A 22,264-nucleotide genomic window follows, 5' to 3' on the forward strand; every position below is an offset into this window, starting at 1 on the left:
TCTACGGCGGGCACGCTGCTGCTGGCGTATCGATTGCTCTAAAATAGACGCGTGGGAACAACACCTGCAGGCCAGGCGTACGGCACACGTACACACATGCCGCTCGCAAGCGCATAAACGCGCGACGGGCCGCACACGCCAGTGTTTCGCGCCTCGTACACATACTCATATATACGCTCGTTCTCTCTCCCTCTCTCTCTCTCTCTCTCCCTCGCTCGCTCGTCCGCTTGTCGTCGCTGCCGCAACTCTCTCGCAGCGGCAAACGTATGACAGGTGCAACGACGGCGACATCGTCGTAGGGTGGTCGGTGGTGGCGCTGGCGAGGAGCTGCAGCAGGAAGCGGAAGAAGAAGTGAGCCGGCGAGGGGTCGCGCGACAAGACGCGCAGGGGCGGAGGAAGAGGTAGAAAGCGCCAGGAAGGAAGAGGAAGAAGAAGAGAAGAAGCCGGCCAGGGTAGAGAGAGAAGGATCGGGTCGGCGAAGGAGAGGAGGCGTGGAGGAGAAACAGGAGGGGGAGGAGGAGGAGGAGGAAGAGGAGGAGGAGGAGGAGGAGGAGGAGGAGGCCGCGGCCCCCGTGTTTCTCGCCGAAGGGAAGGTTATTTTCAAGTGATACGTCCTGGAGGCGCCCGTCGTCTTCGCCGGTACAACCATAACGCCGCCCGCTCTAAAACGACCGAGACGGGACACGGTGGATTCGTCGCCGCCACCCGCTCGTACCGCAGCCCCCGGCAACCCCGGACCGTCCGGCAAACTCGCCTGCATCATGGACGCGCCGCTTTCGCAGAGCATGGACTCCGTCAACACGGTGGCCACCGGCGAAGACGAGGTGGGTGTTATCTTAAGGGTGTTACGCGCGCCGCGGTGTCCCCTGCCCCCTGCCCCCCCCCCACCCCCCTTCCTCCCCCAACCCTCCCGAGAGACGCCGCGCGCGCGCGCGGCGCAGCGCCGGTCCGTGCCGCGTACGATGGCCGAAGGGGTGGGATCCACCCCTTCTGACGCACTCCCTCTCTCCCCTCTCTCTCTCTCTCTCCGCCCCGAGAAGTGCCTTTAACGTTTCACGCGGGATTATCGATGTCCCTGCGCCCCCCTCCCTCCCCGAAAAAGCCCACCCCCTTTCTCTCGCTCGTCTCCTCGCCGAGGGGGAACATTTGGATATCAGATATCGCCTTCTTCTTCTTCTTTCCCGTCTCTCTCTCTCTCTCTCTCTCCCCCTCGCACTTGTGTGTTATCGCCATATTGGTCGCTCCAACCCTCGCGCGTCACAGCGCGCGCAGGCGCGCGGCGAGGGCAGCCGCCGCTGACACGCGCGCGCCTCCGCGCCGCGTGTAGAATGCCGCTCATTAATGATGCACTCGATGCAAGCCCGATGCATCATGCATGCTCGGAATGGTCCAACGTTAGGCATAGCGAATGCATTAAACGGAGGCCGGGGAGAAGGTGTGTGTGCGCCGTTTATAAATTATTATAATTACCGGGACCGCGCGATGTGCTATCATTGAGATCTCCCTAACGCGGTTTTTCTTTTCAGCGGAGACCCCGTGGCGAATCGATTTGCGCCGATCGAGCCGCTCGATTTTAGAAAAAAACAAATGGTCGATCGTCGAACGATCGCGAGAGATATAACAATTTGTATGCGCATCGCCGATGTTGCCGATAATCACTCATTACGCTATTACAGCGGAGGATATCAGATATCCTGAGCAATTCATGGAGATATTAGGAATTAATTGGAATTAATGTATGATCGCGTATCGAGCGGCTTGGCAAAATCGATTATGAAACGTAGGAGCGCGGGGCCGGCAATTACATGTAATTGTACTATCCATTATGCTCGCGCGCGCGCGCGGGGGTTCATCAGGATCCTTTGTTCTTCGCGATCAACCGTAACTATATAATCTTGCGCAATTTTTTGCGACCGCCCGTAACGTAACGTAGTCTCCGGTGGAGCGGGCAGCTGGCGCGTGACGCAACTGTTCGGAGTTGAAACAGTTGTACGACGCAACTGTTCGTGGAGCGGAGGCAAATCGTATCTTTAATTTACGACGTAGTGCGCGCGGTGCGGATCGCGAACTCCGCGGAGAAGTATTACGCGCGCTGGCTATAGCGGGAACTTTGTTTTACATTAATTTTCAAACCGCGCCGCAACCAAGTTTCCGAGCCGTGTCGTTGTACCGCGCGCTCGACGGCAACGGCACACATCGAGAGTGCCGTGAAACTTCTTCTCTCTCTCGCGGAGAGGGAAAAAAGGGGGAAGAAAGTACAAAAACGGCGGGCAGGTCTCGCGGAAAAAAAAGCGTACTTGCGCTACGTTAAAGTTTCACGCGTTTCATTCGTCGAAATGTTTCATCTTTTAGCGTTTCGCGGCACACATCGCCGGTTTCTTCGAAAGCCTAATCCGCAGTGTGCCCTTTGCGTTTAGAAACATTCTAGTTTGTAGTCAGCAAGTACATTTAGGGCCAGTTTCGCAAACGTCGGTTAACTGCTATCCGAAGGTTAATTGATTCTCTGTCTCTTCTTCAATGATAAGATAGAAGAAAATGGGGAGTCGGCTGAACCCTAGTTAACAGTTAACCGAGGTTTGCGAAACTGGCCCTTAGGTCCGGGTTTCCATTTTCTCGTTAACTGTCAGCCGTAAGTTAGTCGACTTTCTATCTTTCTCTATGTTATTATCTGAGAGGCGACGGAGTTGACTAACTTCTGGTTAACCGATGTTTCGTAAGCATCGGTTAACTGCTAACCGAAGGTTAATTGATTCTCTGTCTCTTCTTAAATAATAAGATGGAAAAAAAGATGGGGAGTAGACTGAACTGCGGTTAACAGTTAACCGACGCTTGTGAAATCGGCCCCCAAAAAATTTGCACAGGTGGACAAATTGCATATTATACGTTCTACAGTCGTACATTGTCGACGAACTTTTTAAGCGGTTCGATTTATTTATGGAGGAAAGTCGTCTATCATGATGTAGGATTCTAATATGAGACAGCAGGTTTTCAACGTCCAAATTCAATCGCAAATCTTTCTTCGCGACGATTACGCGACCTAACAATCAATTTGCCAGGACAGTAGTCCAAGGACAATAGATTCATGGCGGAACCAACAGATGATGCCCTTTAATTTAAGCAGACTCCGCTATCTCATAATAGGGGACTTTCCTGTATAAAATCTAATGTTCCTAGATGCAGAGAGCGCATTGTAGATTAGGCTTGAGGCAAGTTACAAATTAATAAAACTGGTATGGCTCAAATGTGATAAACGCAAATTTGAAGGAATACAAATGCTGTTGCAAATTACAAATGTTTCGTTCTTAAAACGAGATTCTTTAGAGACACGCGTATTCGCGTCCCAAATAACAAATCGATAGGCACATCGGAAAATTTTACGGCTCTATTGATTATCACTGCAAACGTATCCTTAACTAAACAGACGCCGTGAGACACAACGAAACAGCTATAAAAATATTAACAAGTCGCGAATTCAAGAATTGGTACGAAGGCTCTAGCCGAGCAGCGATAGATGAATTTATCGAGCTACAAAAGCGATTGTTTCCCGAGGGACAATTATCAAATCGTGAAAATCTATTTATTACCAGCACACGTACGCATGCGTTACTAAATTACAGCGGTTGCCCTCGCGGCCACGTAAACGTGGAGAGAGCGTCTAATCGATTATCGGTCCAATTTAACGGAAACTCTTTATCAGTAGGGCCAAAATTCTGCGGCTCGGGCGGGCTCGAAATTTAGGCAGGCTCCTGCGATCTCGGAGAAGCTGCAGTCCTGGCGCCGCCTCGATAAAGCAGCGCAACGCTATCGTTGCGCAGCGGCGCGCACATACACACGTAATATACGCGCGCGCGCGCGTGCGCGCGTGCGTGTGTGTGTGCGTCTCGCGGCGCGGAAGGCGGGAATTCGATCGCGTGCCTGCCACGACGGAGTGTGTGCCTCGCAGGTGACTCGTTTTCACCGGTGCGCGCTCGATCGGACGGCTGCTCGCTCGCTCGCTCGCTCTATCGCCCGCTCCATCCCCTCGTCCGCCGCCAGGCCGGCCTGGCTTCCTTCCTCTAGCAGGCGCAGGCAGGCGGCCACCTGAAAGAGTGACGCCGCCACGCCGCGCCACACTACGCTCGCTATTGATTTTTCCGCGACTGTGCGAGAGGGCCACCGAGGAGGGCCCGCCAGCACGCTGTGTCACATCATACGGGAGGTGGATTACGCCTCGTGTGACGGTAACGTGGGTGCCGAGGACGTGTGCGTGCACGTCGTATACGTGGGCGGCATACGTATGCGCGCTAATCATTTGACTTAGGTCGCAGAGCGTACCGGGTGGCGACCCCAACGAAGCGTAACACACCGGCCATCCGCTTTTTTTTTTGTCACGAAGGGTCAATCGATTCGCGTGTTTGCGATAGACCGGGGGGGGGGAGTCGCGCTCTGCGCCGTCGAGTTTGGGCAAAAACGCCGTTTCTTCCAAGGGGAAAAGTTTCAGGCTTGTGTTTTAAGCCCGCGATACACGCTGCCGATTTAATTCATTTAATTTCGCCCTCTCGATACTTTTTGTCGCGCGGTCTCGTTCATTCACGCCTTAGTCGCTATCGAGTTTACCTGCAACAAGCGGAGATTGCGCAAGCGCGAGCGCGTATTATTTTATTTACCAAAGGAGAAATCGCAGAGTAAATTGTCGTTCGTTTATTAAATTCTTTCACCGATTGATCGGTTTCTTTTCGCGAAGATGTCGGGGAATTTTTTAAATCATTTACCGCGAGTTTTGAATTTGCATCGAGGGGCAAACCGCTGAGGGTATTGTGCACACAGAAAAATATATACTACCTGCAAGTAAAGATTATTTGTTCCAAGTATTTGATAAGTTTATATATCCGCAAATCTATCATAATGTCGTCGCAAGTGTTATATTTCCTCGAAACATATTCTGGTTCTTAGTAAGTCTAGTATTTCAAACAAGAATACATAGAATTATTTGAAGCAAAACAATTTTGTTTCATCTGATTTTATTAAAAGAAGCATACGGAATTCTTCAATAAGTTTTATAATTTTCTTCAAAGAAGAATAAATTCTTTCTTTGAGTATAAGATGGCAAGCTTTTCTAAGACTAGTAACAAGTGTATCTTAAAACTATTATTAAGAAAATATTCTTTGTTAAAGCAAACTATTACTTAAACGGAATAAAATAAACCGAGTAATTACTTTTCTTGACTGTACAATAATATTTTTCTGTGTGTGGTGTAGAGATTTGCGGCATTACTAGGCATTTTCTGAGTATTAGACCTTGCTGGGACATTACAAAGATAAAATAAGATAAAACAAGATAAATAAGCTGTAAAATAAGAAAGTAGGCATTGGTGTACATGAATTTGGTCAGCGGTTTACCTCTCGATTCGCGTCATATTAGATATCGCGCAGCTTAATTCTCGAACCGAGTTTGTCATCGTTTCTGTCTTACAATTAGAATAATTTTTATTGAAGAGCAATCGAATAAATTGAATACGCATTTTGTAAATCTGGAATTTTTTAAAATGTAAATGAAAATTGACTGAAAAGCACATTTTACAAATTGATAATATTTCGTAATTGAGAAACTCGTCTAAATCGCGAAAAAATTATTATTGCGATTATTACGGTGGTCATTAAAATGATGGATTTTCGAGCTTGATTCGTAACGACGAGATAGACGGGGAAATGATAAGTGAATATTTATTCAAACCATTGTTTTGTCGCGGAACATTTCATTCAGTCGGTCTTTCCTCCGGATGACGACACGTTTGCTGCGCGCGGCGAGTTGGCGATTATAACGAGGAAACGCTTTCATGCTTTTCCCCGTTAATCGAGAAAATGAAATTCGCGAACAGGTTACGGCTTTTAATACGAGTATCGATGTCCTGCGAGAGGTGACGTCTACAATAACGCGATAAATCTCGAAACAGAATTGTCGCTCGCGAACGTACGGCGTCACGTTAAATCAGTTCCGACAGTATAATGACGTTATTTAGAAACGTTATGGCATTGCGAGTTAGTGAAATATACGTTGTTAGCTTCAACATAAAAATTGCCGAGAGGAATAATTACATTTCACACTTGTTTGGTAATTTTTTCGCTTAATAAAGTCTAATTCTCTCATTTTGTGCGACGTAATAAATTAAGGCACACGGCAAGAAGAGTTGCGTCCCGAAAGTAACATTTTCTGTCGCATGTTAATACCAATGAGCCATTTGGTTTTGTATATTTCAACTGAATTGTAAATTACGTTGCGAATTAAATTAAATTTCAATCAAACGCAAAATTGGAATGAACTTGTGAAAAGGAAATTTGCGGCATCTCCAAAAATTCGATTATAACATGGGTGTATAGGTGTATAGTAATACATCTCAATGTGAGACGTTTAAAGCGCATGTTCCCCGTGCCATCAATCGATAGATTTCGATTTCATTGAGGCCTCGCGGTGTACACTAGAAATCGCTGATGCCCTCCCACATGAATTTGTGCACGTACCAACGCATTTTGCATACGTGAAAAATGTACGTGTGTTCTACATGTGTCTAAATTTATACGGGAAGGCATCAGCGATTCCTAGCGTACAGTCTTATTCATTAATGCCTGGGACCTGAGTTTTGCTAGGATTCACATTTTCATAGTCTTCAGGCATCGATGATAAAAATGCAGATCCAGGCGTTAATGAATAAGACTGTACGTAATAAATGGTGTGACTACAACCGAATGCGTGCCGATAATTATCGAGATTCACGCACGCGCAGACGCCGGGAGACAGCGCAAAAGAGCAGCGGCGCGTGAGAAAATCCACAAAGATATTTCGAATTCGTTAGGCAAACGAACGATCAGCGCTCGAGTACAACGGCATTATCCTCTTAGAGGCGGGCGGCGGAGTCCGCATTATGCGTTAACCTTCATCGATGTGTGCAGGTGCATGCATAAAGAGCACCGGCTGGCTAGGCCGCCCCTCGCGCAGTTGCTCTCGTTCTCGTTTCCGCCCTTCTTTCCGTCTGTCCCGTTCCCGGGAGAAACGAACGGGGAATCGGGCTTCGAATCCCCGAAGCTGCGCGCTAATGCATTCGGATGGACCGAAATCTCGGTTGGGAACGAAAGCGGGATAAATGCGCGCGGTTACACCGGAGAAATCGCCGGAATTGTGGTATACACGCGGAGAGGGCGGAAACGCGCGATAAGCGTCATGTGGACGAGAGTGGAAAGTTTATGGCGAAATTATTCCTATTATTCGCGGCTTATCATTGCCTTTTGCTCCGCGACTCATTGAGATTCTTGAAAGCGCGGCAGGAACGAAATGTACTGTATTTTGATAAAATTCTAATTTGCTGATATTATTATTTATATCTGCCTAGATGGTCGTAATGAAAAAGTACTGTCGTTCTAACGTTGGATCCAATGAAGAAAATCGATCGATTCTCCACGCGCTTTAATCGGATAATCTGACACAGATAATGTATAATTTTGCGCCCTTTTGACTCACGCGGAGATTCGATATTCATCTCCATAGCGATATTGTATTTAAAGAGGAGGAATATTACATAATTATATAAATCTCGTTTATATTCAATTACATAATTTCCATTGAATTATTAACATGTGCATTTCTGACCGCGATGACATTAGTCATGCCGTGTGGGAATAATCTCCGCGAGTCTCCTCTCCTCGTGCGCCCCGGCTATATTTGCAAGAGCCGCGAGGAAACTTTGAACGCGACGACTTTCCCAGCTGATTCGTTTATCGACTTCTGATAATTCCGCGATCGAATCACGCTGCCCGCATTAGGGAGCCGGTAGCCGCTGTAGTTAGAAAGTAGAACTCGATCTCTCGGCCGACTGTCGTGGGAGAAACTGATACAGAAAGTGGATGTACTGCAGGGAAAAAAAAGAGGGTACACGACTGCAGCAACGAGACTCTCGCTTCTCACGGCAGGATTTTCCGCGGGTCTCTTGACCTGTTCGTTAGCGTTTTGAAAAAATTTTCCCTCACTTTTCGAAACGCGCCAAATGTCCGAGGTAAAATCGCTCGTTACGTATGCTCTCGGTAAAAAAATATGTCCTTGCGAACTGCGGCGAAGAGTATCGCGATATATTAAGAATGTCGAGCGCCGAGCTAAAATTGAGCACAACTGACTTATATCGGAGCTGTGACGATCCAGTAATTATGCTCCTCTTGCGATATTCGCGCGTGGAAATAATTTCTTTATATGAAAACTTTATTTAGGATCATTTTCCTCCTGTGACCGCGTTAAGAAATATCCGCGTGCATGATTTATAAATAGTTTAGATACGCTCCCAGATACCGAATCAAATTTAATCAAGTTAAAAACTTCTCTACTTAAATCCAGCCGCTTTTAGAAATTGCGAATATCTTGCTCGATATTGCATTTAAATATATGAATCTTTATTTCGGCGCGCCTCGCGTATGCGCGCCATCGATTATTAATCAATCGCATTTATAAATCCGGTGTACACGCACCGGCATAAATGCTGTCCCTATCCTTGTGAGGTGCACGCGCACAACTACAGGGACTCTAGTTGTGTGCGTGCACCTCACGAGGATAGGGACAGCATTTATGCCGGTGCGTGTACCACGCTGCTCCCGGCCTCGGCTTCGCAACTCTCTTCGCAGGAAGCGTCGCGCCGCGAGATATATTATTTTTATTCCATTTATCGGGCACCTGAAAAACGTGCGGCCGCAGACGATTTGCCGTGCTTAACGCTCGCGCGTGGAAATTCTGAAATCTTCGGACCGTTACGAGCAGCTGTTGCCGCGCGCGCGCGACTTAAGCGATCGATCATCGGCGGTCGAGGGAAATGTAAAGACAAAAAGTCCGTCCGCTTCGGTGATCGGCAATGTCTAAACTTCCCCGGCGAATGCCGGAAGCTCGGATGTTCGGCAGTTATGGGGGGGGGGGGAGGAGGGAGTCGCGCTAAGGAAGTCGTCGCACGTCGGAGAATAATCCTCTTTCCTTGACCGCTCTCGTCTTCCCGGTGATGGGATTTGCTTGCTGGAACGTGTCGGCGGTATGAGGGACCTTGCTAAATCGATTTGCCGCGAATCCGATACCGGGAGCGCTGGAATTGATCGCTGAATGACAGAAGTCTTCGTCTCCTTTTTTTTTTAATTTTTACGAACTCGTCGATGAGGGAGCGAGTGTGCATCGATAAACGTGCCTGAAAGTTTAATTTCGCGCCTCGCGCGATCGCTCTTCGGTCTGACTTTCCGCCCGGCACAAATTTGAGCGAAATGTAGGATGAATTGGAGTAAATATGGCAGTTCGGTAAACGTGATGAATATAGGATACGCGGCCCGCGGTGAATAATGGATGAATTATAAAATAGTGAGGCCGATATAAAATCTTGATTAGAACCTGAATTTGAGATAATCGTCGCTAAATGATGGAAATATCGCTGGTAGGGACCGAAACTACCGGTTTTATTCCGGGGGAGTCTCTCGCTCCGCTACACGTGCATCGATTTGTCATGTTTGTCGTGTCATGTTTGCTTTATGCGGAGCATAATCGTACGCCGCAATAATAGTAATACGCGGTTTATACAAAGGGCATAATATATAGTTAATAATACGTTTATAACATTACGCGGAGTTAATAGAATAATGCGGAGTATCGCGGTGCGCACGGATCGCCGTGAGTAACTTGTGAAAGTTTAACGCTTCTTTATCTTTGGATTTTTCCCTTCGTAAAAGATGCATTTAATTCCGAGGAGGAGCCTCTCAAAGTTTAGAGAGGGGAAACTGTAAAACGTGAATTTATATAATATATATAAAATGTATTAGGACCAATTCGATATCGAGAGATGGTTTTAGCTCGGTGGTTTGAAACGGTTGTCGCGAGTTACGGTGACGATGGGGATATTCGGGAAGCGGAGTGCAATAGCCTCGCCTGCCAGTCTTTTTCTTTCCCTCGTTAGACGGGCCGCTCGTTTCGCAAGAAAACTCGCGGTTCTACTCTGCAATCGGCGTGATTACGCAAACCGGCATTATTACACCTTTACATTGTGAAGCGGTCGCAATTCTCGCGCGCAGTTGCACTTGCAACGACGTACCTCTACGCCCGAAATGCGCCGCCGCTTCCGCAGAAAATTCGCCGTGAGAACGCATGCCCTGTTTATCTTCTGTCAGGCCGAGATATCTCGGCCTGATCTTTCTTGGATTCTGTTTGAGCGCGCAATTAGCCCAGAGTAACTAATATCTGCCGCGAGCAACCGCTCTATGCGCAAACAATCTACTAATTGAGCGACTTAATTAAGCAGTGTACTAGCTTAATATATTGATTGCTACTAATTATAGTAATATGCAGCAACAACGATAGCTTTTGCAGAATGTGCGACGAGGAGAGAAACGTTATAATCGAAATATTATTTGGAGATTCTCCAGCTTTTCTCTGATCACACTGCGCACTAATTATTTTAGCAATTTCCATTTTTGAAATACTCGAGTCAGATATTTAATACGGACATTAAGGGTTTCATCAACGCCGCCTAACTTTAATATCTCAGCTTCATTTCTTAGCTCTTTCCAAGGGGACGGTTAGAAAAAGACAAATATATGAATTAAACTAACAATAAGATTAAAGTGAGGCAACGCTAGGCGATATATTGGTTGCTACTAATTACAGTAATATGCACACTGAAAAAAATTTCTGGTTGAATATGGACGAATCAGATAATTCCTTTAGGATTTACCAGAATTTCTGTAGGATTACAGGAATTCTGGTAAATCCTAAAGGAATTATCTGATTCGTCCATATTCAACCAGAAATTTTTTTCAGTGCAGCAATAACGATATCTTTTGCAGAATGTGCGACGAGGAGAGAAACGTTATGATCGAAATATTATTTGGAGACTCTCCAGCCTTTCTCTGATCACATTGCGCGCTAATAAGCAATTTCAATTTTTGAAATACTCGAGTCAGATATTTAATAGGAACATTAAGGGTTTCATCAACACGCCGCCTAACTTTAATATCTCAGCTTCTTTCTTAGCTCATTTCTTAGCTCTTTCCAAGGGGACGGTCAGAAAGAGACAAATATAAATTAAACTAAGATTAAAGTTAGGCAACGTTCGGTGAGACCGGGCCTAATTATAAACAGTCTCCGAAGGAGACGGTGCAGTCGCGTATTCGTGAAATACAAAAGCGAACGTAAAGCATTACGGTTACATTTCTCGCAATACTTTCCCACGATTTGAAACTGTTTTAAATTTAAATTGACGCGGCGCTTTTAATCTCCGTAAGGAGCGCATTGTAATGCAATTATGCGACGCATAATAACGTTATAACGGTGTGGCGGGAGGGTACAATGCGACGCCAAGTTGTCCCAAGTTATTACGATTCAGTCGCGAGCGTATTTTCGTCAACTTTCGCCGAGTAAATTGCGGGACGCTTTCATGAATTTCGCGCGGATTCGCGTATCGATAATCTACGAGCGGAACGAGCTCTCTCGAGCGCGTTCCTTTTTACGGCCGGTCCCCTTGTCGCAGTGTCAACGTCGAGAGATCCTCATTGTCCCGCGATTCGCCGATTCGTCCTGACCTCCTTACTCACTGGCGGGAAAGACTTTCTCGCCCGAATTTGCCGCCGCGGATGCCCGTGGAGACGATGCGCGATCGATACTCGATCGCCGAGGATATCTGCGCGTGCCCGACGATCTCGCCGTTAAAAACGCGAACCCCAGGCCCCCCCGTTAACCCGTCGCTCGTCCGAAGCGCGGGGATCTATTGTCTGCTCTCGTGAAATATTTTTCTCCATTAGAATTCGTAAAATACGCGGCTTAACGAAGAACAAAACAAAATCTGATAAATTTCTAAATTTCTGAAAGGCAGCATCGCGAGTCTTTTTTTTCAATTTTTTCCCCACTTGGCTTTTCAAACAACTTTTCAGTATTAAAGGGAGAAAAATACGGTTCTCGTTTGTGGCACGTGAATTATGAAAGTACGAAGGTACATTTTATTTAAATGTTACGACGGCATCGCGAATACATCGATAGACCTTACTCGATATTGATGGCCCCGCTATTATCGCGAAATTACGTTTCGACATACCAATGCTGCTTCGAAAGCGCCGCGAGTTAGAATGCACTACCTCGTATTCAATCATCTAATTGCCTGCATAGCCAAGCTAACCGTAAATCCCAATCGTATACAAAATGGGGCAACATTGACTAACGATTTATTAGTCAGACAGACGTGTAACCACTTCATTATGGAACGGAACCGATCGGGCGTATATAGGCGGCGGCGGGAAGAGGCGGTCAAAATTTCGAGTCCGTGATTGTTCGGGTCCTCCGCGGGCGGGGCGGGCGGGCGGTTGAATTTAATTTATGTGACTGGTCGCTAACACGCTGGATTCATGATATGCAAACAAACAACGGATTGTGTAATAACGATTGTACGGCGGGGCCCGCTGACGGCGTTAACGCACGCACTGGGTCGTGGCTAATGCTATGTTTTTCGTCATCGAATGACTGTACGGCCATTAGATCGCGTTACATGAAGCCGAGAGTCATCGTGCGTGAGTATAAACGCGGAATACAAGTAATTTCGTTCGGTCATGCGAAATTGTCGTTGTTTCCTACGGCGGGGCCCGCACTCGCGTGCGCGATAAAGAAACGCGTGCGTGATACAAACTTGGTCCATTCCTTATCGATTATGAAACGTACACGTATAACGAAAGGTAACGCCGTTAGCTACACATAATATATTGTTACATTTTAATAAGCAATAATTTACATTTAACAAATAATCATTTCTATCGGTAAAATACGATAATAAATATTGAATCGCTTATATATTAACGGAGGAAAGTCCCCTATTATGGGACGGGCTCCTAATATGAGACAGTGGGTTTTCTGCCAAATTAATGGACATCGTCTGTTGGCTCCACCGTGAATTTATTGTCCCTGGAGTGAAATATCTCCCCTCTTTCTCTCTGTTTAGTGGAAAATTGATTGTCAGATCTCGCGATCGTCGCGAAAAAACATTTGCGATTGAATGCGGACGTTGAAAATCTACCGTCTCACATTAGAATCTCACAATGGAGGACCTTCCCTCTGCTCGTAATAATTTCGTTTTTACGATAAACTCGCGCGATAGAAGAAACGATCGTTTAGAGATGAAACGACTAGCCAATTGTATCGGTAAGAGGTGAATATTAAATGGCGTTGTTCGAGTAACATTCCACGTAAGTAACTTTTCCATTTTGTGCGCCAAGGTGTCCGATCTAGCGCGCGCGCGCGTTGAGCACCACTGACAAGTCCGCGTCGGCAACAGGAGCGGCCGCGGGCAGCATTAATGAGCGGCAGTGTTCGTACGCGTAATTTCTCCGTGCGGTATCGATAAATTGAGTTGTTCTCCCGTCGTAGAACGACCGAGAGGTCCTCTCTCGTCGTTGTTGGTCGTCCGGTCGGTCGGTCGGTCCTCAGTTTGCGATATTGTAGCACGCACGCAGCCGACGTATTGAATTTCGTGCTGCTCGCGGGGAATGATTGTATAACGATGAACAATGGGACCTGGGACTCTAGCGGGAGGGCATTATGGCAGAGCGGATGTTGTATAACGGTTAGCCAGCGAAGAGGAACGAGACGGGAGCAGCAAACCGTAAACGCCACGAGCGTTCAACCTCTCTCTCCGTGCTCGTCTCTCTTTCTCTCGGTTTTTCCTTTCCCCCGCCCCCCCTTTCTCTCTCTCTCTCTCTCTCTCGGTCTCGTTCTTGTTCTCGTGCAACGACGTTATTCGAAATAATATCAAACCCGTGGAAAGCACGGGCCGCGTTTCGCACCTGTCAGATGCGTGCATGACGGCATAGAATGGAGTGACATTCGTGTTTCTTTCACGGACAAAGTAAAGCATACAGTTATTGGTCGTAATATTTATTTGCCGTTTTGTGAAGCGACTGTTGGGGCCTCTTATTAGAAACAATGCGTTTACCGGAGATAACAATGAGATTCGTATTCGCGCTTATCACATCGGTGATCTATTTTGTGAAAAATGAATTAATTTTCGTGGAGGAAGCGGCAAATAGGAATAAGAGCTTCATTGCTCGTTAAAATTGAATTTTGGGGCGCGACACGAGCGGGAATGCGTAAGATTGTCGATTAATTTTCAGATTCTATTTCTCAAATTTATTTACGGTCTCTTTTACGAACGTAGAAAATTATCCGTCAGTCGGAAATAGAAAATCGACATGAGGCAAACAGAGCCCAGAACAGAACGTCATAAATCGAAGTCGCAGTAACTGTACAACTTATTTAAGGGACTCGCAAAGTAATGAACGTCAAACGAAATATCATAAAGGCAAGATATCTACACAATAGTAACTCGTATAAATCTTAACGACATTTTACGGCGCCGAAATTATTTATTCATAGTCTACGCGAAACCGTAACCGGTTTTATCGCAGCAATTTTTTTCACGATTTTGTAAAAATCCAAATTTTTACAGTACGCCAAAATAATTGCGCGCGAGAGTCGCGTCAATAATTATGCACGTCAGTCAAATTTCGATATATATTATGCGCATATATATTGACCCTTTATATTTATTTCGACTTACACACGCGCGCGAAACGCGCACGTCGCCAGTTTTGCAACACGGATCAAATTGCAAAGCGAGTTAGAATATTTGTTCATCAATTATTGATGATTCCGCCATCGGCTGGGAGCGATTCTGTAAATACACGTGTAATTCGATAATACGCGAATGGACGTGTGCATTCTGTCGCTGGGGAACGCGCGGAAGTGCACATTTTTTTTTAATGAGCGGCGATATCGCGCGCGTTAAAGCAGGCGCGTTCGCTTTTCGCTTAATACCGGCAGTTCGGTACACACGGTTTGGTACACGTGAATACCAAGTAACTACGCGAGCGGTTCCACTTGAGCGCGACGCCTGCGCGTGTATTTAGAAAAATCCTTCGTACAGCGGGACGTACCCATGAATTAACGCTGTCCTTTGTTGCAAGTGCGTCGACGCAATCTCTCGTGACGCTAAGAGTTTCCTATTCTTACGCGTAATTGTGGCTCGCGAATATGCGCGAGGTTCCGTCGTACTGACGTAACGTTTCGGAGACAAGCGGAGGACGGTGTTGACCGAGGGGGAAAACCGCTGATGGCATTGTGGTGTACACTGATAGAGAAATATGTGTAGTAGTTGAAACTATAATTGCTCAGTAAAATAATTATAGCCAGGCATATCATTTCTATAGTAATTATTACTATAATATTAGTAATAGCAACCATGTAGACACAGTGATGCCAACTATTAAAGAAATTTACTATAAAATATAAGCTTTTAACTATTATTCTGTTGAAATATCCAGGCAATGAGTAGTAAATTAGTTAATTATTTTTATATAGTACAGATTTGCGGCATTACTGGGCATTACTAGGCATTTTTTGGGCATTAGTTTGGGCATTAGTTTGGGCATTAGGCCTTCTTGGGGCATTATAAAGATAAAATAAGATAAAGCAAGATAAATAAGATGATAAGATTAAGTAATGCCCACCGGGCATTAGTGGGCATTGGTGCACAAGATTTTGGTCAGCGGTTTCCCCCTCGGTGTTGACCAGAAAACCGTAAGGATCGATACTTTTTCTCGTTGCAAGAGTAAGTCGCGTGTGAAAATAGTGTTCGGGACTCATCGTCTGCCCGAGTGCGGCAAACGGCGCGGTTTAATCTAAAATAATGTCTCGCCCGTATAATTTAAAGTAATATTATATCTCTCTTGGCATATAGTCACCGCCGAATATATCCGCCGCGGACACGCCGCGGCCGTCCGGCGGCGGTTTCGGATCCGCGCTCGCGGATCGCGGACCAGCGATGAATAATTGTCGCAACTGACATGTCTCTCTTTCTGTTCCGCCGCGTCGGCCAATAGACACTTTCTATGAATAGAGTCCGAAACAGTGCGAAACCTATCCGCCGGCGGAATTTATATTTTGCGCGCCGATGGCCAATGGATTTCGAAACGTGTTTGCCGACAAGCCGACTAATATCAATGGTTTGTCACTTTGCGCTCGGAATGGTGTTCGGCGCGCGTGATCGTCTTGCACACCTGTCCAGGAGGCTTGAATACATTTCGCTAGTTTTCGGCGGACAGCTGTCAGCGATAATTCGCACGTGAAAGGATCTCGCGTTCCACGTGTACCTTACGTATTCATGCAGTGCTCTTCGATTTTACTTCCGATCGACCTGTTACAATTGCACGTCATGCTCTTCCATTCGGCTACCGTCGGAAAATTCTTGGCGATATTTTACATCTGTACACCATATTAACGAAACTGATTAGACGTCTGATCGAAGGAAAGTCGGAGTTGTATGGTGAAGATTTTACAAGGTTTCCTCAATAAAGTACGCTTCAATTGTTTTTACAACAATGGCAATACTAGCATTCCTCGTAATGCAAAAGTGCCAATAAAAGAATCAAATGTTACGATCCCAGGTGGACTATTGAATATACACGTACATATAAAGGTATATATGTACAAAAGGACGGGATGTGTGTACACATGCGCTCAAGTCACGATTCATCTCTCGGGACGATCCTCTGTACGGTTATAACATAGTAAAACCGAGCCGATATCCACGACAGTAGTATTTTCATTTTCTGCGGACGAATTTATTACTGCAGGAGACATCTCGCATTTACGACGACAAGATCTTTTACGGGCGCGACGCGGTCTTGTGTCACCGAAATTGTGTAAGAGTTGTGTAACACGGATTTCCACGGATTTTCACGTTAATTTCGCTGTACGTTTCTGCATTGATTTTTAGAGACTTATTCGCACGGATCGAACAAACGGCGTAGACTTGCATTTTGAAATCTTTCGCTGTTTAGCATTTTGGACTTTTAATTTCTTTATAACTTGTGAAATTTTTAGCCCCCGAAGTGTGCAACTTTTAAATTATAAAGCTTCGGACGTTTGTTGAATCTTCCAACCCTCAAACTTTTATATTCTTAGATATTTGATCGCTGGAGCTTCCATTTCTTCGGACTCCTAAACTTTTGTGCTTTCCAATTTTTGTGTCCGTGAAACTTTGATCTTTTCAAAGTCCAAACAATTCCTCGCTACTACGACCTAATAAACTGAGAACCACTGATAAAGCGATTTCTTTCCTGTGAGCGTGTGCGATAACTTCAGCGAGCCGATAGGTTGACAGTCTACGTCACCGATGCTTCTTTCGCTTCTTCATGCGGGTATTAAGCCAATGTGGTGTATTCGTAAGCAGGATGATAGGCAAATATTTTTCTTTATGTGTGAGATTTAGTATATGATAATGACATTATAATATAAACAGCTGCAATCGATCAGTCATAATGAGCATTTTCAACTCGTTTATCAGAATAATAAATCTCGAATTTTATTCCATTTTATATGAAAAATGTTTCATATATGTGGCGTGTGATTGAGAAATCATTTCTATGTTACACAAATGTTGTGACGGTTAGATAACGGATAGACAATGGTCACGCATAACTATTTTATGCTATTTACAACTGTTATAACTTACAGCGATATATGATGAGCAAATAATTTTTGTCTTTTGTAGCAATTTCTTTTCATCCGTCGTTTACAATAAGGAAAAATGTTTAATGCACCCTGATTTATAATAATATATAACGTTCGCAATTCACATTATTTCTTATTTAGAATTGAAAATAACGAATTACAATTAGAAACGTTTTAACATTAGAAAAAAATGCAATCAGATTCGGCTGCAAAATTTTTTATGGCGTTAATTCCGTTTAATTATTGCATTTTAAATATTTACACGAAACATTTTCATACTCGTGCAGTTTGAAATTATATTTTCTCCATAAACCAAGAGAATACGTCCGCCTTTTTCCCTCCACCTCTGTTTTGGGTAACTTTTTCGTTAATTTTTGCAAATTGTTATTTCGTCTAGTTACCTATGCAATTTTAAACAAGCCATTGCTGAAAATGGAAAAGCATTTTTTTTACACAATTCTATCAGAAATGCAACAAAGTAATTTTGCGGAAAGAGTAAAAGCTTCAGCGCGCGAAATTACAACATACGTTTCAGGTGTATTCACAGTTTTGCGTCTAGGAGATTAACTAAATGCGTCCCTCGCGGTTTTCGCAACTTTTATTCTACGCCGTCTGCCTTCTAAATAAGCTGCACGGGTGGTTTTAGATCACACAGGCGCGAGCATTTCTCGTAACCGCGACGAAGAGAGCGTTCACATGATAATGGCAGGCGGCGACTTATTGCCCCGTTCGTAAACGCGCGTTTACGGTTGCCGACGTTCGAAGTGGCCGCGTTAAACGCGCGCCGCTGAATTATATCCCGTAATTAAAGAGCCTACACACTCTCGCCAGAAAACTCAATTAAAGAGACAATTAAATCTGACCGACGGCAAAATGCAATTTGACGCGCGTCGTCGGCTACGCCGAGCATTGCGCGGCGTATTTTCACGCTCGTACGTTCGTCCCAATGTGCAACGTAGCGCGACGTCACATTTTGCAATCGATATCTCGGATGATCGCGCATTTAACTTATCATTTTCTAGGGACGCGACTCGAGAGATTTCAATCGATCGGCCCGAACGGCTAATTACTGCTCGGCTCGTTTCCTCCAATTTCGCGGTGCCGAAGTTGCGTGCGGCGCGTTAGGGCAAGTTTCGACTGTCGGGATTATGCGAGACGAAGATAAACACACGGAACGTTTCGGCGACTTCGTAATTACGCATACGCATTATGCATAAATTTCGATTTCTATGAGTAAAATACAAAGTGACGTTTCTGGCATGGTCCAACTACTGATTGCGCGCTCTAGTTTTACGTACGATAACGCCGTTCTACATCGCGCTACGTCGGCTTTGTAACGGTTAAGTCAGACTCGCGCGTAACACGCGTCTAATTTCTTAAAAGAGAAAATAGGAAGAGAAACGGGAGCGGATTCCGGCAAATAAATTAGCAGCAAACTGGAAGCGATCCTCGAGACTTTCAGTCGGCGAAGTTAACTCTCGTAATTACCCTTCCATTTTCCGACTTTTGCGGTGAAACGCACGATAAGTGCTTGTAAAACTCTAATATTCGTTTAAACAGATTATACTCATGACATCCACGACAGTGCTTTCCATTTTTCCTCTTTTCTTCATGGGGCTTATACGCAATCTCGCCAACCCGTTGTTACGCACGTAATGCAATTGATACGCTGATGGTATTATCTTACGCGTTTAGGAAAAAGAGAAATTGAGCTGAAATTATTTTCAAATGACAATGCGCAACAATGCCTCCTTTTATCCCGGAGATTGGCGCAATTTGCGAGCGCGTGCTAAATTGTTGTGACGCGCGTGTCCCTCTTTTTTTTTTATTGTATATAAAAAATGAATTACGCCAGAAAGCGAACTTTATATGGCATTCCATTAGGTCAATATAAAAATTAAACTGCTGCAAGCTGCTGCGGCACTGACGCAACGAAAGCTGGAATTTTCCAATTACGGATTAACCGCACAAACCGAGCGATCCTCCATAATGTTGTTAATCCACGTTGAAAAATTTATTAAGGACGCGCGATTTAGCGCCGCGGGTTTCCGTGAAATCTCTGGACGGCCCCCAAATAAAGCGCAAATATCCGCGAGAATCTTTTTCCTTTCTATGTCCCACCATTACCCGTGACATTTACAGGTCGTGCGTCACTGCTAGAGGCGAGTACATTCTGATATAACAGTCGCACTCGTCAATGCTCGTCGATCGATCTAGGTCGATTCTTACCCTACGATAAGAGTGCTCGAAAACGGGTTAGGACTTGACAGATTGGGACCATTCTTTGTAAATTTATATTGATAATACTTTTTAAATGCATGAATAGCAAAATCTAGGAGAACTTTGAATAGATAGTTAAAAATATGCGGTTCGAATAATGTAAGCTAATTTTTGTGAAAAAAAATTCCTTACGTGTTTCTGACGTGTTAATTATATTATAAATCACCCATTCTTGACTTTGTATGAAAAGTATATAACAGGAGTGTTAAAAGGATCGGGAAAAAATTTTTTGCGCGCTATTTTTACGTTTAATTTTAATCTGAAACGAGTAAATTGCCATTTCATTTTTTGGTAGCTCCGTGTAATATCATATTTTGTTTGCGTACATACGTATAATAATATGGAATAAGTTAAATATTTAGTTGTGCAGTGCACTAAAGAACTAATTTATATTAAATTGATATACAAAAACATATATTTTTATAGACGATAGAAATGCATATTTAATTATATACGATTAATTATTTAATTATGCAGCTTTCTGCTTTAACAGATAATATTAAAATTATATTTGTACAATTTTAACCGCGTACGACGCGGAAGCATTTTGCTCTCAAACAAAGCCCCATCTTTACGAATAATTTCTCGGATCGCGAGGTATTTCACGAATGCGCCGCCTCTTTTTAAAAAGAAGAAGACAGTGGACTTTCTGAGACTCGATCCGACGAATTTGTCATTTAATTGCACCACTGTCGGGAACCCGGCAGTTAAAACGTCGTTGATCTTTCTGGAGAGCACGTCGTTTTTCCGGAAACCGGATTTATCCTAACGATTCCCTTTGTGCAATTAAAATCCCTATTATAATCCGGGCAACCCTCGAGGAGGACGCGGTGTGGAACGGGACAATGAGAGAATCAGAGACGAAAAGCTTGTCGCGGCAGTCCGATTAATTATCGTGCCACTGTCGGCCTGTAGGGTTACCTCGTGATACCGCTTATTCTCAGGAGTATCTTATCCGCGAAGTATCTTACGTTATTATAATATAATACATTCTAATACTTCAGTTGCATTATAATCATTAATATCATTTGTGTGTGTATTGTATATGGACGCACAAGAAATGCATTGCATCGCAGTAAACTTTTTCCCGCGATCAATTCAATCAGGCTTTATTACATTTTGCCGTAGCGTAATAAAATTTAAGATGGACTTTTTCCATATTTTCTTGAGTTATGAGAAAGACTTTTTGTAGCTTTTTAACGCAGAGGAAACATTTTCGCGATGCATCAGGATAAATGTGAAAGTAGCTAAATCTTAACTGCCACGTAATTATCTGTAACGACTGCGTCCAGTCGTTATATTATGGCCAGTAATTAACTAATAACTAGCATAATTATGCTCTATACTTTTGTTGAGAATTACAAAGCAAGCAAGTTGTTAGGGATGCAAATTAAACGTTGCTGGAAAGAAGAAGCATAATTTTACATATGCGAATACGGACTTGTATTACTCGAGAGAAACTTGTTGCAAGTAAGCTGAATTACTGTTACACGCAGCTGTTGTGTCCTCGTTTGCGTAGGCGTGATTTATGACATTCGCTTTGATTCACTAAATCTCCAATAATTGTTTGTATTGTTGAATGTGCAAGAAAGGGGACGGAAAAGAAAAATCAGTTAAATAAACTACAAATATTATCTGACGGGTGCAAATAAACAGATCGATACTGGTTGTATTTCGAGATAAAATCGTTTTTGAAATCTTGTGACAAATTCCTTTTTTTTTACAAATTTTTTGAAACGGCTCACGTGTACAATTAAGTGGAACTGGTATTAAAAATACACAAGGGGGTTTCGTTAATATTTACTGTAAATATTTTACGTTATAATCGTAGATGCTACAATGTTTACACAATTTTCTTTAAAAGAACCTCGAAGTGCATCTCTGGGAGATTCTCCAGCAAGAATGGAAACGTATCCCGACTGAATCACTGCAAAAGTTAATCCGTGCCGCGAGTATGCAAGGCAGTCATTAAAGCAAAAGGTGGTTACTTTGAGGAATCTAAAATTCAATTTAAATCTTTATCAAAAGCTTGTCGTGTTCACGTGTGTGTCTCCGTTTTAGCTTTCTTTAGTTAAGTAAACACTTACAAAGCAAAATACATCGATTTTATTATGCATTTCTTTCATATTACGCACTTTTATTAAGTGTTTCCAAACTTACGGAGGGTACTGTACGTATTTGTCACTTATTTATCACTTAACTTCACCGCGAGGACCAATCTTATGTCACATTGTGCGCATGAATATGCGTATGCAATTTAACTTCCAACTTAGTGGAATATTCTTGTCACCTGTAACTATACGCGACGCATAAAGCCACGTGTACGTCGGGACGCGCACGCTTTGTGCGTCTCCCTCAGTCGGCATTGTTGCGAACAAGTATTAACACGGAAGTGTCATTACGGCCCTTTAATTTATCCGCCTCGCTGTATTATTCGCGCATTGGCTTTAA

The 22,264-nt window shown here is 44.2% G+C and overlaps 1 protein-coding gene across 3 annotated transcripts in view; it reads left to right on the top strand.

Annotated features, from left to right (window-relative positions):
* The first annotated feature begins 580 nt into the window (after positions 1-580).
* Positions 581-22,264, top strand: part of LOC105569245 (protein couch potato) — an 84,705-nt gene continuing 63,021 nt past the window's right edge. For all 3 annotated transcript variants that reach the window (XM_012025547.1, XM_012025548.1, XM_012025549.1), the window contains exon 1: positions 581-824. In XM_012025547.1, the coding sequence (XP_011880937.1) occupies positions 762-824 (63 nt within the window). In that variant the 5' untranslated portion in view covers positions 581-761. The remainder of the gene's footprint in view (positions 825-22,264) is intronic.

This window comes from Vollenhovia emeryi, unplaced genomic scaffold (genome assembly GCF_000949405.1).
Source record: "Vollenhovia emeryi isolate VEMERY1.0 unplaced genomic scaffold, V.emery_V1.0 DF939125.1, whole genome shotgun sequence".
NCBI lineage: Eukaryota > Metazoa > Arthropoda > Insecta > Hymenoptera > Formicidae > Vollenhovia > Vollenhovia emeryi.